General features: G+C 36.5%; 1 protein-coding gene across 3 annotated transcripts in view; it reads left to right on the top strand.

Annotated features, from left to right (window-relative positions):
* LOC124634049 (sine oculis-binding protein homolog) overlaps positions 1-17,360 on the top strand; it is a 30,429-nt gene extending 13,069 nt beyond the window's left edge. For 2 of the 3 annotated variants that reach the window (XM_047169453.1, XM_047169451.1), the window contains 3 exons: positions 12,294-12,426; positions 15,513-15,694; positions 15,869-17,360. In XM_047169453.1, the coding sequence (XP_047025409.1) occupies positions 12,294-12,426; positions 15,513-15,694; positions 15,869-17,158 (1,605 nt within the window). In that variant the 3' untranslated portion in view covers positions 17,159-17,360. The remainder of the gene's footprint in view (positions 1-12,293; positions 12,427-15,512; positions 15,695-15,868) is intronic. The other variant, XM_047169452.1, reaches the window with a different exon arrangement.
* Positions 17,361-17,602: the final 242 nt, after the last annotated feature.

Below are 17,602 nucleotides of genomic sequence, written 5' to 3'. Positions count from 1 at the left end.
ACCCGGGACCTCAGATTCGGCAGTCCGGCTTGGTGACCATTGCGCCATAGAGGTCGTCATCAAGTTGGCCGTTGATTTCAAATATAAGCAAGCTTAGTCCTAGAAGCAGCCTCAATGATGAATGAAATTACAATACAAGAAACATAATAAGCTTATCCAAGCTAATACAGCTACAAAGAGTTTCTTATACAGTTATTAAATTGGAGACAAATCTTTAACAGCGGTATTTCGTTATCCGGGGACTCCCACAACATGAAACCTGCCACATAGTTATTGGCCATGGTAGGTATTGCCTATATCTTATGGTACCTATATGAAGGTTGTAGCTAGTCAGTCAGGAGCCGTGTTTTATGAAAGTAACGGTCAATTCGGGAGGAGCTAAGAGTTACTGCTTTGGGACGATCGATGGTCATAATAGAATAATACTATTTTTGAAACAAACTACAGAACTGACAAAGAGATGTAAGATTTAAGTACCTCTGCTCATAGAAGATATGGGCTGTATTTAATATCATGAATCTATTTACTTATCCAAGATCCTAGCCGCCGTAATTAGATAGAATTACCCAGTGTAGCCTGTTCATTTGATACCGACGTATCATTTGTTTGCAATGAGAGCAAAAATCTCGTAATGACTAATGAGGCAGACGAATGCTGTAAGTACTGATTAGATGCCTAGTTACTTCTGGTTATTATGGGGTTCAAATATGATTAATGGATTGAGAAGCAACAAGATAGTCTGCCAGATAAACCTATAGTATTATAAGGATCTTGCTGCAATTGAATGACATTGTTGCAGGGCTGGGGTGATCCACGTGGTTTCCGAAGGTTTTTACTATGCTTCACAATCAGTAATCATACATTTATGGATGGAGACAAGCTCCTGTTCCAACGTGCATTATACATGACGAAACTATATGATTGAAAATGAAATAATTGATGACTGAAAATTTCAGACGATTGTAGCTCTTTATTAGTCTCGTGATAGGTATAACCCACTAGGTATACCGTATACGAATTCTCGGTCCAAAATTATTTTACTTTTTTTACTTTTAAATTTATTTTCGGGATCACTTGTCCAAAAACCTTAAGGTATAATCCCGACTCCCAATTTTCTTTCATCAATTATCTACAAATACCTAACAATTCTAAATGATAATAATATGATAGTTGTTTTCCATGCGCTGTAGTGACGTCCATATTTGTTTCCACGTACATTAGCACCGCGATCGTTTTACACGGCATTAGGTAAATTATAAGCTTCACTAGTCGCTGGAACTCGATATGTTTGCAGTCTGTGCCGTCTCGGCTTCACCCTGCACAGAGTACGGAATACAGTAGGTTCATTTGGTTAATTTGATAATGGCTCGGTTTGCCAATTGGGGGATCTTTTTTTTTGCAATTTGTAGTTGTAAGTTGTTATTTAATTATTTTGTAACTAATTTACTAAAAAAAATAACATATTTTTCTGTAAAAAAGAAAGCACTTCTTGTGAATGTGAATTAGTAAAAAATATAGTTGGATTGTTAAAAAGTATTCGCGAAGTATTTTTATCATTACTTTCTATCGGACAGTTTCCTTAAAGATGTTGTTTTTGTAATTAATATGGCGTGTTTTTTTATTTATCAAACGTATTTAAGTAGGTATACCTATTCTTTATAAAACATAGGTAAGTGTATTTTGATATTTTTCGTAATCAATACGCCATAAAACATACCATTAAGTTATTAGTGTCTTCCCACAATTTATGAATGCTCAGGTTTCACGCATAATCAGCTACTGACTAACTGCTTGTCTGTCATTTACAAAAACATTAATTATAACTTTTTGTTTTATTATTTAAGGTGTAAACTTTTATGGCCTCTTTGTCGCTACTTGCTAAATCTTAAAGTTTCTTTATTTTCATTTTTTTTTTAATGTACATTCACACCTTTTACGCAATTTTGATTTCTCCGATAAGCTAGACAAATACAGATTTGCTTCTGTGTTGCTGTAGCCTGTACGAGTGCTATGTATTAGATGGCTTTCAACGATATTATTGACGTCAGTAAATCTATTGCTACTAAAACTTAGGTATTCAGAACGAGTTCTTCAAAGTCAGGGTTTTATTTCAAAAATACCTTTTACAGGTTTTTTGAAATGTCAAAAGCTAGAACGATTATTTCATTATTTCCCACCAAGATTGACAAAAATCTAATTGCTGAAGCTGCTGTAATATGTAGCCGTGACCACAAGAGAGCATTTTGCATGCGAAATATAACCCTGAAAACACTGATAAGTAATTTCTCATACTAATTGTTGCTATTAATAAATACACCAAAACAAATAAACTAGAGAATTTACCCTACCACATTAATATTAATGATATTCTGTAATATTTACATAAACATTGGACATTGAAACTAATCCAAGTTCATTTTCCCTGATACGTTTGGACACGGACAAACGACGCTACACATTTATTTACGTCGGGATTCGAATTTCTTGGTGACTACACACATTGCTATTCGATTTTGTGTTTACATTTTCTATTTTTCTTTATCGCGCGTGTTATTTGGCGTTGTGTGTATTGTAACAGAAATAACTATCGTGTGTAAGTTTGCTAAGACGTGTTTTACAAAAATATAGCTTACTTACCCAGGTGACACTGAAACTCCACTTTTACCCGTAAGTAATAGCAAATGCTCTTTGATTCAATGACTCAAATGATAGTTTAATTAATGTATATTAGCAACGAATAGGTACCTACCTGAATAAAAATAAATATAAAACTACAGTGTTGCGTATTATTTCTATCTGATAAATTCATCGCAAAACTAAATTTAAGACTCTTACCGGGAAAATCTATAAAAAGTTTTACGAATAAGCTTCAAATGATCATGTTACGATTTTATTTTATCAAAATATATTAGTTTGTAACAGTTCCTGCTTCGTTTTATGTGTAAAAACCATATACGCGATATGCATCGAAACTTTATACCTATCATTATTAAAAACAGCGCTTTCATATTGAGCATAAATATCAGATTTCTTAGCTTTGAAAGTTCAAAAGTAATATTCGTTTATTTGTTTTGAACGCAAATTATCTCGGAATTTTAAGAGCAGTACTCAAAATTTTTTACGTAACACCATAAAAAAGTACCTATTTGTTTTAATCTGCGATTACAACATTTATTAGTTTTGGACAACAATTTCTAAATCTAACTGTAATAAACACACAAAATCGACGTAGCAACAAGCAATACGAAAAAAATAGATATTAGTCTTAAAAAAAAAAAAAAACAGAACATTAATTAATAAAAAAAAACAGCCAATGACATTTGAGCACCGTATAATGTTACTCTGTGACGCCAGTAAGCTCCGCCCTAATGAATGACGTGCGATGGCGTCTGAGCTACCATGATAGTGAGTGCGTGGGTCTGATTAGTTCTTTTGTCATCCCGGTCACTGGGTCAAGGAATTAATGGCTTAATACGAAAATAACTGAGTATTGTTCCCCGTTTAGGGTTGATCGTGGAGAGGAAAAATGAAAACGGTGTCGTTTTTCATAAGCTGTTGAAGCGCCAATATAATGTTCGTATACTTATTTATACTTAAAAAAACATTTCCCCTATATCAGCCTATCTATTTATTTTACGGGTTCGCTTGCAACTGTCAGTGCAATTTACTTGGTACAATTACTTAGCGTGTCCTACCTTTAAAAGAACACCTTTTTATATGCGTTTGAAGATCTCCCTTGTAAAGGATCCTAAAAAAAAAACTAAAAAAAGTGATGACACAGGCGCCTGCGCTTCCGATCACACCTTGCGTAAAATGAAGCGTAACACCATGTAACCCAGTAGGATTTAATTAAAATTAAAACATTACCTACCTGAAAGATTTTTCAAAGCAGGTATTTAAGCCAAGAGAAAACTCCCCGTCTTCAAAGGCAGAGCAGCTTACGGTTTCATAAAGAAACGAGATACTCATGAAGTCCTACTTACTCACATAAGAAAAAGCTGCGATATTTCCAGGAAAAACATGTTCCTACAACACGCTTTACTAAATATCTTTCAAAAGCAATTTCCCTGTACAAGTTAGAGTTTCAATCGGTATACGCTATGCTCAAAGACTGCAACAGTTTAAAGCGTCAAGTTTTCTGCTCTGGCAACACCGTGCGTAGGTCGCCCGGTGTCCGATTACGAACGCTCCTAAATTTACCTTAGCCAAGCTACTGCCATTAAAAGCATTTATGTTATATTGGATATCACAATATTATCGAGAGTTGAGTTACCGCGCTTTGACCGTTCATGGCTTTGTCAGGTTCGCTTTTGTGAGTTGTCTGGCCAAACCTGAGTGCTGATTGACAAGGCCGAAAATGTAGGTTATTGCTAGGGTAGTAGCTTAAAGCTAAGTAGGTATATTATGTACATATATCGACAGATATTTTCTTAGTTTCGAATTTCATGACGGGTTGATTTTTATGACGAGATTCTACCAAAATCGTGTATGGCACATTTGCGCGCTAAAATTTTGTTAGTGTGCAGTGTTCAATACAATGCACGCACTTGGCTTGTAGGTATCTCGTTTAGTCTGTGTGTCCGGCAATGCGGTGTGAACTTTTGTTCTCGCAGAGTGCAGCACGCTGGTGCTAACTTGCAGATGAAGATGTTAACTTGCAGAGTTTGCTGCCTTTATCGTTACACTCTTCATGCCCACACTTATAACCCATGTTAATGAAAAATTGTCATCAATACGAAAAATAAGCACAAACACGAGGCAACTGCTCTAAACCGGAGTTCCTTGAGACTTTCGTCACCATTAAAGAGCCCGTAATGGCAGTCAACCCTATCTGTGTAAAGTTCTCGTCAATACAAATTACATAAAGAAGCCAAAATATTAAAAAGATAAGTCGGCGAAGTTGCAATCGGCAATGCCGCGCATAAATAAATCTTGCAGTTGCGCCTACATAATCAATGCTTTAATAATTAACAACGAAATACGTTAAATTAACAAACAAAATTTCCCCATATATTCCGAAAACACACTCGTTAGTGACTGCATTATTTTAATTAATCGTACTACAGTAAAGCTTGCCTAATTAATATTTCGCAGTAAAGATACGACAACGCAGTTTGGTTGGTAAATGTTGAATAATGGCCGTCCAGTTTTACACGTTCCTTCTGCACGTAGGTACGGTGCGTTCGTAGTATCGTATTTTCACCGGTGATAATTATTACGCAATGCAACACTGGCCGCACGGCACTGACGCTCGCCGTAAATTGAAACGCGAAAGCTCACGTACACGGTAGTGTGGTTAGATCATTATTAGAAATAGGATTTATTGATTTAATTGCACATTTGTTACGGTTTCATGTTTGATGTTTTGATTTCTAACAAAGGATTATTTTGTTTTGTTGTAGCTGTAGGTAATGCGGATAATAATTATTATTTAATTTGTAATAGGTTTTCGAACAAAACACTTTGTCACAATAAACAAATTAAGATTATAGACCAATACTTAGTCTCTGAATCTCGGATTTGATTATTTATTTTTGTTATTTTTCACACGGTGTAGCAGTTCTGCGTGTATTTTTTCTGTAGGTGACTGGTGGAGCTCAGAGTCTGATCTTTATAATGAAAATGAAAGAAAAAAATCTTAATTGAAATAAAATATTTCTGATATCTAAAGAAAAATCTTTAAACAGAAATCCTCAATCATAAGTATTTAAGAAAATAAAACTTTTTCTATTTACAAAATAATTAATAATGAATTATACAGGAATGAATTTTATCCAGTGCGCAAACTTTGTCAACTTATAGTTAAATAAGTTTTATAGACACGTATATTTTTATTTTGTCGTGTTTTAATACAAAAAAGAAAAGTTATTGATATCGAAAGAAGTTTATTTTGTAACCGATTGTACGGTCACAGTCGTCATAGTAGGCACGGCGGCAACGCGAAACCGGTTTACTGACGCGAGCGCTGCTCCAAGCGGGTAAGAATAGTTGGTATCCATATTTTGCTGATTTTAAGGCGGACAAAATAATGAAAAAAATTGTTTTACTGATGATGCAGATATGTTCTGTTAATGATTCTGGACCACCAGTTTTTTTTGTGCACTGCTTAAAATTCATTCCTGTATGTACATATTTACATGAACTAAAAATAAACTTACATATACAACTAAACAATAAAACAAATAATATACAAATAAAACTAAAAAATAAACTAATTAATATCTCTACCTTCTAATAATCTCCAAAAAAGTTTTTTTCCGTCATCCCTGTGGTAGTATTTTTGTTTTAATATGAACCATCTATTATAAGTTATAACACCACTTCTCTGATCAAGTCAAATAAAGAGAACCTTGTAGGTAGCTAGGTATCCCACCGAGTAAGTAGGTACTTACAGGCGCGGGTCATAACTTGCCAATGATTGGGTAAAGTGCGGCTATCTTGTAAGATCTGATGTAACCGGAGCCCCATGGGAACAGCCACGTTAAATAGTTTCATTACAACGATGGCTACCGGTTACACAATCGAGCTTTACTGAATAAGGTCTTAGTAGGGTCTATAGTTCTACATCTTAGGTACAGTGTGTGTGAGTGTTGTGCTGGAAAATTAAATAACCAACTTCGAAAAACTTTGAAAAGGAAAAAAAATATCATGGCTCTGTAAGTCTGCAGATTGCTCCTGAATTCCATCACTGACTTCTAGAGACATGTCAACTCTTGTCAAAGTTTTTTATTCTTCATAATCTTATTAACCGCAGTAACAGACATACCTACATTTTGTTACGTTTTTGGGAAGTTGATAAGATGCTTCCAAAAATTGTTTTCATTATTTTGTTAATGTCAGTCAGTACACATAAGAACCCATCCATATTTACACGCAAAATCTTTAGGTACGCTGCTAAACGCAATTTTGTTTTCAAATATGAAGTCCGATTAGAATTGATATTTTCGAGAATGTTGATTTTCTTCATCCTTTGTCCCTACCTTATCGGTTTCACCATTGTGCAAATAGGAAACAAATATTAAAGTCTAAACAGCAGACAATGTGAACAAACCCATTAAAATAAAGCGACAAAAAAATGCTAACTTTAACTCTCATCAAGCAAGCTCCGTCAAAACATAAACATTTCCATCCATCGTAGATTTCTTTCTGTAACTAGAGTCCAATTATCTTTGCTGGACTGGTCATCTTGTACTATGAAATATTAGCCGTCTCGGCGTCACTAAGCTTTGCAAGGCACAGATTAATTAAAACCAGGTTATTTTGATACTCGTGTGTCAAAGAGATACGGTTTCAATGTAATGAAGGCATCTTCGTAAGAGCTTTGAATGTTGCCGATATGTAGCGGTTAACGAGATTCCATTTTGTTGGAATATCGGACTTACTGTTGCTTTGACGACCGAGCTTGTATTATGTTCGTGTTTTAGCTACCTATATAGGTATTAGTTTTGTTCTATTAATAAACTAGCTTCTGCCAGCGGTTTCACCCGCATCCCGTGGGAACTACTTCTCGTACCGGGATAAAAAGTAGCATATAGCCTTCTTCAATAAATGGGCTATCTAACACTGAAAGAAATTTTCAAATCGGAACAGTAGTTCCTGAGATTAGCGCGTTCAAACAAACAAACAAACTCTTCAGCTTTATAATATTAGTATAGATATATTATGTAAAATGTCGAACATTTAAATTAGTATAATTAATACAGTTATAATGTTAACGATCATAACCGAAAACTAAACTTGCGTTTTAAAAGCATATATATTCCTTTAAAAACTACGTAGCAAATTCGTAGCAACGTTGCGTTTACTACGGCTACGACTACGATCAATTACTAAAACAAGAGCAAGTCATCTTCAAGTAGCTTTGCTTGTCTGCAGTTGGTTTCTAAAACTGACTTCATGCTATTAAACAAAACACTATTTAGCGTCACATGGCTATAACTTCGGTGAAACCACGGAGAAGCGAAGTAATTTGACATGAAGAACCGTAGATTTTTATGTTTCTTCGAAATTGCTTTTGGAGAAGTAGTCAACTCCTAAGGCCGCTATCCCGTCGTAAAACCCTAGTGAGATAGCGGGCTAAAAAGAGTCCTCTAAAATTACTAGGTACAGCTTCCGTAACCAATAAAATAAAACACAATGTTCCACGCTGCCAAATTACCACTAATAAACGAAAGTTGATGAATGACTAACATTTTTTATTCACTGAAATTACGATCCATGGGTTTTATGACACCATTTAGTAGGAGAACTCTTTGTAACGCTATTTCTGCTAAGTATTGTTACTATGCCAGAACACGACTGCGTGGAGTGATCCCGGAAGGAAAATCTATACATATAATAAATCTGTAGAAAAGTAATTTTTGTACATTGAAGAAATTGACAAAAAAAATAGCCAGCATTTTAAAGGATAACTAACAGAACCCATTTCCGTCATTTTTGTCATTTTTGTCTGTTTGTCTGTTTATCTGTTTGTTTGTTCGCGATTCACGTAAAATCTACGAATTAAATGCAGACAATGCTTATCTACAAAAATTCTACGTAACTTGGGGTATTACTTAGTTTTTGTTTCATCGAAATCGATTCACTCTATCAAAAGATATGATTAATTTTGTGAATTCAAGATGTAAAATATTACGACACGCAATCTATTTGTCAAAACTGTACATTTGAATGTCGTACTTATATTAGTTGATCGGCCTATTATTAATCTTTACACAGAAAATCACACCTTTATAAGTAACTTCGGAAGAAAAAAAAATATGAAAATTTTGTTTAGCCAAAGTTAAAGTAGCTCCATCTGTGGTAAATAAAATACATCGAATTTGTCAAAGGAGCGAGGTGGTAAATGACAATATTACCATACATTCTTTATAGAGGATTATTATTTCAACAGATGGAGTTGTGTATTTTCCGTAATTCACCATATTTTAACACGTAGTGTAATTTTTCGATAGACATTTCAATAGTGTTTGTCAGTTTGCCGTGCCACATCAAAATCCAACTATAATTATTACCTTGATGAAAAGAAAATTAATAGTTCTCAGCCAAATTTAAAACGGTGCCATCTAAATTATTTTTTGAACATTATGTCAAAAATGATGACTTTAGTGGAACAATTAATTATCATTTAAAGTTACAGATGGAGTTCGTATCAGGATTTTTTCATAAACATAGTTTAGCTTATCTTCCACTGATGTGGTGGCCTTAAAACAAATTACTTTGAGTGAGTAGTATTAAGTAGACCTTAATTATCTTTTCTGATGCAAAATATGTAAACTTAATCCTAGAAGAAATGAGGATCTATCTCTCGCAAGCGCTGCTAAGCGTGAGGTAGGTAATGTAGGATTCTGTAGCTTTAAAAACAAGCCCAGATACAAAGTGCAGATAAGAAATGGGAGCTTTCTCTATTTAATACCATACACATACACAATAAAATGCTTTATGCGTCTGAAAACGTACAAATTACGCGCCGCATACCAGAGACATGCTTACTTTCAACTTCTGATCGCAAATACACTGTTCACGATTACGAACAGTCTCAGTAAGACCCGAGCCAAGTCTAAAAACCCTAAAAAACATCTTTTATATAAAACTACGTTTGATGTCATTTAATCACAAAGACAGAATTGTTCTCTGTTGCAAATCCTATCCACCTATATCCTATCCTAATCCAGAATGCATTGCAGGTGTGCATTGCACAAAAACCAATGGTATCCTATTCGAGAAGTCAAAAGAGTTGACCTGCCAACGTCAGCTTCTGCGCTAAGCAAGTGTTCTTAATAGTACCATCAGAATTACATTCATCGTTGAATGAGGTGAATAAATTTTCAGAAACCACAATAACAGTAGGAGCCAAAGCGTATTATCGCTTCATAGAGCTCTGATTGGCCCCAGGTGACCAAGTCAGGTCTGATTTGTTCGTTCATCAGATCTTTGAAAGTGTTTCGGTGGATACTTACTGTCGTCCTGTTTACGTGTGACACAAAATATGGTATATAAACGTCCTTCGCAAGAGCGAAATTTTCCCGGTGTGCGGTAGTGACGCACAGTATACAACACTTATGTTTCTTTTGATTTGCTGGCTCCACCAAGAAATGACAAATTGCGAGCGTACATTCTGAAAATCTTGGCAAAACTACAGGTTTCAAGTACGAACACATGAAGTGGACTCTCACAGATACGTACATTTTGCCTATTCGTGAACTAATGCAAACATTTCGGTGGAGTCCCGGCTTAGGCCTCCCCCACATTAGGCGTGCGCGATCCTCGGGCGTGTGAGTAGCGCGGGCGCCGCGCGTGCGTCGCGAGCGCGTTGCGTGAGCGTCGCGTTTTGCTGCCCTGCGGCATGTGTGAAGAGTGCAAGCGACGCACTCGCGGCGAGTTTATCGCCCTATGCGCCTGCTGATGATGATGACTCATTTTATCATCCATCCAGCTATTCCCCAACTATGTTGGTGTTGGCTTCCAGTCACCGAATCTGTTTGAGTACCAATATTTTGCTTGGAGCGACTACCTATCTACCTATCTTCAATCCAGTCAACTACACAAGACGATATCCATGGTAAGTCTGACAGACTTTCTGGCTTCTGATTAGTCGCAGCAGCTGCAGAAAATATACAAATGACAGCTTTGTCAGACTCAAAGCATGTAGACATAGATTATAGCTGTTTCCTGTGAAAATTACTTACGCACCATACGTAATAATTTTCCAAATTGGCTGAACAACGTCACAAACTTTACTTCTTTTGTTTAGATAAATGGTCACATCCACAACACAACCTTGATCAATGAATCTATGCGACTGCTAAGTGCTAATCCTAATTATACTGTCGCGTGAAAGAATGCACCTACGGGATAAGTAGTATTTTGACGATTCTATATTGCCCACGCAGACGAAGTTGCGGGCAACAGCTAGTAAACAAGTAAATGTGGTAAATGAGTTCTAGTCATAAAAAAAAACCTTTTCAGCCTTCATATAAGTAGTCGGAATGTTGTGTTTCTGCGTTGGTGTTTCAATTTGAATAGAACGGTTGTCGTTGACATTAGGAACACGCGGTATGAGATGTTTGGCCTCTGTAACGTAGCAAATGCATAGCAGAACCAAATCTTCTTCTTGGCGAGTCGATGGCAAACAAAAACCAAATAACTGGCAGCAGAACCAAATAACTTTTATTATTGTAGATTGATGTAGGTTGAGTTTTATCCGGACAGGTTGCTGAAATACTATGTATAATGCACGTGGGTGAATGAAATATGGAAAAAGCATAAAATTAAATACAACAAAACAATATGACACCTCGTTCTTTTTTAAGCACATTCAATTTTTTTTTTTAAGTGACACCGATACCTCTTGAGTTACTTACGTGTTATTGTAAAAATTGGACGTTTCTGTATATCCATAAGAATTTATTGTCGCGATATCTGGCAGTCAGCTTGATTTTAAGGAGGTCATCAACGACAACGTTTATTTTATATAAATCGTGTTTTATTTCAGTTTTGGTGTTTAAAATAGATTCTGCATTTGTGGACGATACGTGGGTTAACATTATACTCCAAAATTACATCAGATGGATAAATGTAGCTTCTTGCTCTCATTATGTCTACTTTTAGTGTTTTTTGGTGAATCTTGCTGCAGAGTAAATTAATCTCTGAGCTATCGCGAAACCAGTAAACTAAGACTAAACTACCTACTTACTTGACCTTGGCTTATAGATTTAATTTCTAAGATTTCTACGGTTCGAAGTTTTTATTTTCTTAACTATTAGCACTTAATTTATGTGTAGGTAACTAAGGTTCAATGTAAAATATGCACCGGTTTAATGTAAAATACTATAGGTACCCAAACCTTTGCATATAATCTTACCAACTCTCAAAGCAGAATGTTTCTGACTGTATGGGACGCATACAACGACTGTCGCAGATGTACAATTAACATCCAGCCAGGACAAACAGCTTATCGCGACCACTAGCCCTCCTCGTTAAAGGAGCTATTTTACCCTGAAAACATGTTTCAAATGGACATAGTAGTTTCTGAGATCAGCGCGTACAAACAAAAAAGCTCTTCAGCTTACTGAAAAAACAATTTTCAAGTATTGGTTTTCAATAGTGGCATTAGTTTCTGACACAACAAACGAACCTTTATTTATATATAGTAAACGTACTTATTTAAATCTATTACCTATATTTTTTATCCGTCTTGATACCTAGTTTAAGCAACCAATGACATTGTAATCAGTGCCAGATAGGCAACTTGGCTTTATCTTTTTTCCTAACAGTTATTTCTTCTATTCCAGGACTTCGCAGAAACAGCGATGAATGAGCTACTAGGCTGGTACGGGTATGAAAGACTGGAGTTACGGAGATGGGCAGCATCGCGAGCTCGAGACGCCTCCAGTCCTGAACAGGCCAGCGAACAGAAAAATAAAGGTATGTAGTTGCAATGCGATCACACCTTATCTTTTTACTTTCTTCAAGAATTGCGGCATTTATACTAACTGGAAAATCTTTCGTGTGATGTTGGCAGAGGCCACTACCGATGGTAGCGCTAGATTTTCAATTGGCACATCAAAACAGTTAGGTATGCGTTTCGTGGCCTTGCCCACCCTCAAATCAAACAGACAATGCTGCTCTTATTGTTTCGTTAGAATATCCATAGAATAGCCATAGAACTAATATCTACGATCAACACAAATGGTACAACCAAAGCATATCGTGACTTAACTTCTCAAGTTCTCATTCTTCAAGGTAAAGCGAGCTTAATTGACCGTGTAAATCAAGGTAACTGACTTGCTACCGGCTATTTCATTCCCGCTTCTATTACGTATTAATATCATATCAAATAAATACGAATTGAATTTCTTAGAACGTGAACCCTCTTCCCGGTGCAGCTGTACTTCTACGAATAGATGTGTTTCCGAACGCACCCCTCGCGAGCTTTCACGATAAAAACGGCGGCAAAATGAAACTCGCTGCGTGATGCCACAGATAGAAATCTAATTCCTACATTCAGTATAATAAACTCATTTTCTCGGAACTCCTTCTGTTTACGAAGTGTGATACGGATATTATATCGATAATTTTTAGTAATGGTACCACGAAACACGATAAAGATCGCTGAGCAAGAAATGGACGGAATACAGAAAGCTTTGTATGTAGTGTAGGTACATATATCGATGTTAGCAAACGTACATTATTTACAAATTTGATACCGCAAAGCCGGTTTACTATTCCTAATGAACGCCCCGCGAATACGTAGTATAAACAGGTACCGATGTAGGTGTGCCGCAAGTGAAAATGTAGAACTTTGTGGTTAAATTGTGATGATTAGGAATGTATAACGTTACAATATAGTGTTACATAGAACTAAACACACGCTTCAATTTGGAACGGAATAGCACTACGTTGAGATATTCTAAGATATTTAGGCCAGAGGCATAATTAGAAGATAAGCAGGTTCCCACCTAGCCTACTAAAAATAAATCGTGTATCTAGGTGCCCATGAAGAAAATTGAACAACACATATCTTTTTATTTGAATTCAGAAACCATCTAAGACAATTTCTCTAACTAAATCAATGAAGTCAATGTTCGATGTTTTCAATAGAAAATGCGTCGTCATATCAAACGGAAGGATTATTAAGGATAAATAAACTCTTTTTGATACTCTTGTAGTACATATAGAGGTAGATAATGGTTAGAAGGATTAGGTATCGTGTCTAAACATTTATAACAATTTCTACTGACCATTGTCCGTAATGAGTCTCAATTACAAGGAAATCAAAGTAAAACCATTAGTTTTCCATTTCATAATCGTAGGTTTGGAAAAAGGTAAATTAATAAGGGCAGTAAAGTATAACAAGCTATCATTTACCCGCCCTGTGTAAGGTTATAAACGAATCGCAGTAATGAGAAAGCCAGTGTACAGTTTCGCGCGTTTTTTTCTATTCAATATCATTCGCAAATTAATAATAATTGGAGATGGATACCCGAGCCACGACTGAAGAGCAGTTTTTATTATTCACCAACAACATGATATTCACAGTTGCAACTTTTATTTCAATTAGCCCATTTTCCGGTAATTTTTTATAGGATAATGGATGCCAGTCGGTTGTTTCTCTTTTTTTACTGAGTTTTTTTGCGATTGCCAGGAAATGTTCATTAGCAAGAAGGCACATTTGTGTATTTTATAAAACTTATTCTTTTATTGAATTCCAAGAATTATTCCTATAAAATAATTGAGTTTTTACAATGAACGCCTGATGAATATTGACGGCAACCTTTCAGCAGAGATTTACATCACTGTTTTTCAGGTTTTTTAAGTCTTATCTTATTTTCTGATTATACAAATTAATGGAGTCATTGACCCGTGAATAAAGATAGCGTTTTGATATCACTAGAAAGTGTAAACTGTCAATGATCGTCATTAATCATTGCTAAATTGAGTTGAATAGTTTCATGCAAATAGGTTCATAGTTTTTTGTTAATTTGTTTCGTTAACACGGTAAAATATCAGCAGTTTTTATTTTTGGCAGCGAATTTGCCTATATGGTTTTAGAGTATGAGCCGCTTTAATAGGAAAATTATTATAACTTCAGAAGTAGGTAGGTACTTAGGTGTGATGGCGATACTACATTACTATATTACTATATTATATCGGGTGTGTCGTTCATAATCACATTAAATCCTATGGCATATACTTTATAATATTCTATGGCGAATTGTAAAAAAAATAACCTAATCCATTCAGTGGTTTAACCACAGGAGTAATTTTTCGTTTTTATAATTTACAACATCATGTGTAAAGCAGAGATAAAGTTAGCAATATCGAATGTTTTGATCGGTTAACAGCTGTCAGTTTTCAAGGGAGAATTTCAGTTGTTTGTAATGACTGGCTTTTATACGGTGTTCTAATTTTCCCACATTTTTATTCTATTTACTTTGTTTGAAAAATTCATTTTTTTATTTTCACGTATTTTTCTTTTTTCTTTGTGTTAATCGACATAGGTATATTAACGCATTTCACTTAATGTGATTGTGAACGACACACCCGATATAATACTATATTTTCATTAGCAAAAATATAGTATTTTTCGAAAAAAAAAAAAACATGTGTACCTACAGGTTTTTCAGATAAATCTACGTTTACATAATAGGTAGGAACATGAAGTTATATGATATTTTTAATTCCGAGAGGTGGTTTTCTAAATACCATGGAATCACAGGAACCAATTCTTTCCTAGGACCGTATTTTATTTTCAACTTTTATCCAAGGCTGTACTGTACAATTGTAAATAAGATACCTACTTACTACCTTCTTGCGTTTTCTTTTGTGAAGCCTGGTAAAGCCCAAGCCACATAGGTACGCCTTGTTTATGGTTGTCACTCCAAATTGTATGTGCCTCTTTACAGGCAATGGTAATTGTATGTAGGTACTCTATGTAGGAATAAACTTACTTTTACACAGAATCTTCCATGTATTTTCGCTTATTTAATAAAGTGTTTTCCCTTTTTCAGCAGACGAGTGCTCGTGGTGCAACAAAAGTCTCCCGAGCGAGGGTTCGGCGTTGCAGCATGCGGGTGCCACATTTTGCTCGGAGCTGTGCTTCAGCCAATCAAGGCGCGCCAACTTCAAGCGAGCGAAGACCTGTGATTGGTGCAGGCATGTCAGACACACTGTGGCGTACGTCGATTTTCAGGTGAGGATTTTACTTCGATTCTTGTATTTCGAAATGTAGGATTGAACAACTATCGTAAATATGCGTGAAATTCTTTCTAGTTAGGGAAATTACTTACCCCATACTGCACACCCGGTGATAGGATAAAATAATTTTATTTTTCATTTGTAATAAAATGAAATTCTCAATTTTCAGGACGGTGCCACACAGCTTCAATTCTGCTCCGACAAATGCCTAAACCAATACAAGATGCACATCTTCTGCCGCGAGACGCAAGCTCACCTCGATCTCAACCCGCATTTAGTCAACGCGTCATCATCATCCAACCTCATCACCCCGGAGCTCTGGCTCAAGAACTGCAAGAGCCGGTCAGCATCACCAACTTCAGAACGTTCAGGGTCGCCCAACCCAGATAATGTTCCCACCAAAACCACAAACATAGAAAAGACAGAAGCACAAAAGACGCAAAACAGATCTCCGCTTCCTCTGATTACTATTGCACCAACTGCAAAGCTGATGAAGCAAAAACGGCCTTCCGATGAGGCATTATCAGTACAGAAATCACCAGAAGCGAAAAAAGACGTTAGAAACACTAAAATGAATTTGCGTAAACGGAGGACGTCGAAGTGTTCGGCCACGGTCACATCGCAAACTGTGAGGCAACGGACTTCTACTCCGAAAGCGCAAGACTTGCGCATGTGCAGCCCCTCCGACGGATCTTCACCGGCATCAACCGCAGGGAATGTTATTCACTCGCCTCCGCATCCCATCAACACACACCCACCTCCTCCGCCGTTTCCACCAAACCCGATGTTTAGCATGCCACCTCCAATGTTCTTGGATAATCACGATCCGAGGCACCCACATGGTATGTTCCCACCGCGATTAAACTTTATGCCTCGTCCAGGCTTTCCTCTAGAGCGGCCCCGACTCCCTGGCCTCCCACCGCCGTTGAACTTCCCCACGCCAATCGGCCAGGCTCCACCGGTCACGATATTAGTCCCTTACCCGGTTATCTTACCAATACCGCTCCCCATTCCGATACCGATACCGTTTTCGGCGTTCGTGCAGGCTCACTGCGCAACGAAAGTAAAAACCGAAAGCAAACCAGACACAGCAGAGGTAGAAGAACCCTTAGACTTCACAATGAACAGTGATAAAAACAAGAGAGATGAGGAAGTGTCGGGATGTGCGAGCGAATCGCCCTCGGAGCCTGCATTAGACAAGAGTCCGGTAGGCGAACAAAACAACGACCGACTCGAGGAAGACAAAATGGAAACAGAAATTAATGAGACTGGAAATCCGGAACAGACTTTGCCAAAATTCAAAATAACTAGACTCGGAAATAAAATGGCGAAAATAGTTGCCAAGAGTAGAGAACCATCAGAATCCACAAGGCCACTGAGGAAACGGCGGAGACTGGTGGAAGTGTCCACTGACGACGAAGCGCTCATTCCAAAGACGAGGAAAATAGTAGAAGTTTAGATAATCCAAATAATCTCATTATTCTCTGATACATATCACAAACGCATGATAATCCGAACAGAGTTCATTATACTTTCAGGTTGCTAGTCTTTAGTTGTAAGATGCTATTAAAATTTTGTCTTAGGTATTAGGGCGCACTGTAAATGTGATATTAGTAACTTATTACTTCAATGTATGTAAAATAAAAATTATTACTACTCTATCTATTTATTTTATTAGCCTGACTATGATATGATGAGTAATCCGAAAACGAAAATTATTTAAGGCTGTTATCGTGCAAGTACTATCGGTATTATTGAGAAAGTGATGAATGAGCCTTTCATTAGTAAAATAGTAATCTGAAAAACAATGCAGGGGGCTATTACTTAATATTGGCAAATGAGCCAACACTAAAATCTCTAAAAGAAATGGAAACAGGAAAGATGAATGAACATATTCATTTAA

This window comes from Helicoverpa zea, chromosome 10 (assembly GCF_022581195.2).
Source record: "Helicoverpa zea isolate HzStark_Cry1AcR chromosome 10, ilHelZeax1.1, whole genome shotgun sequence".
Lineage (NCBI taxonomy): Eukaryota > Metazoa > Arthropoda > Insecta > Lepidoptera > Noctuidae > Helicoverpa > Helicoverpa zea.
The sequence above is the reverse complement of the archived record's forward strand: the minus strand, read 5'-3'. Positions and strand labels throughout refer to the sequence as shown.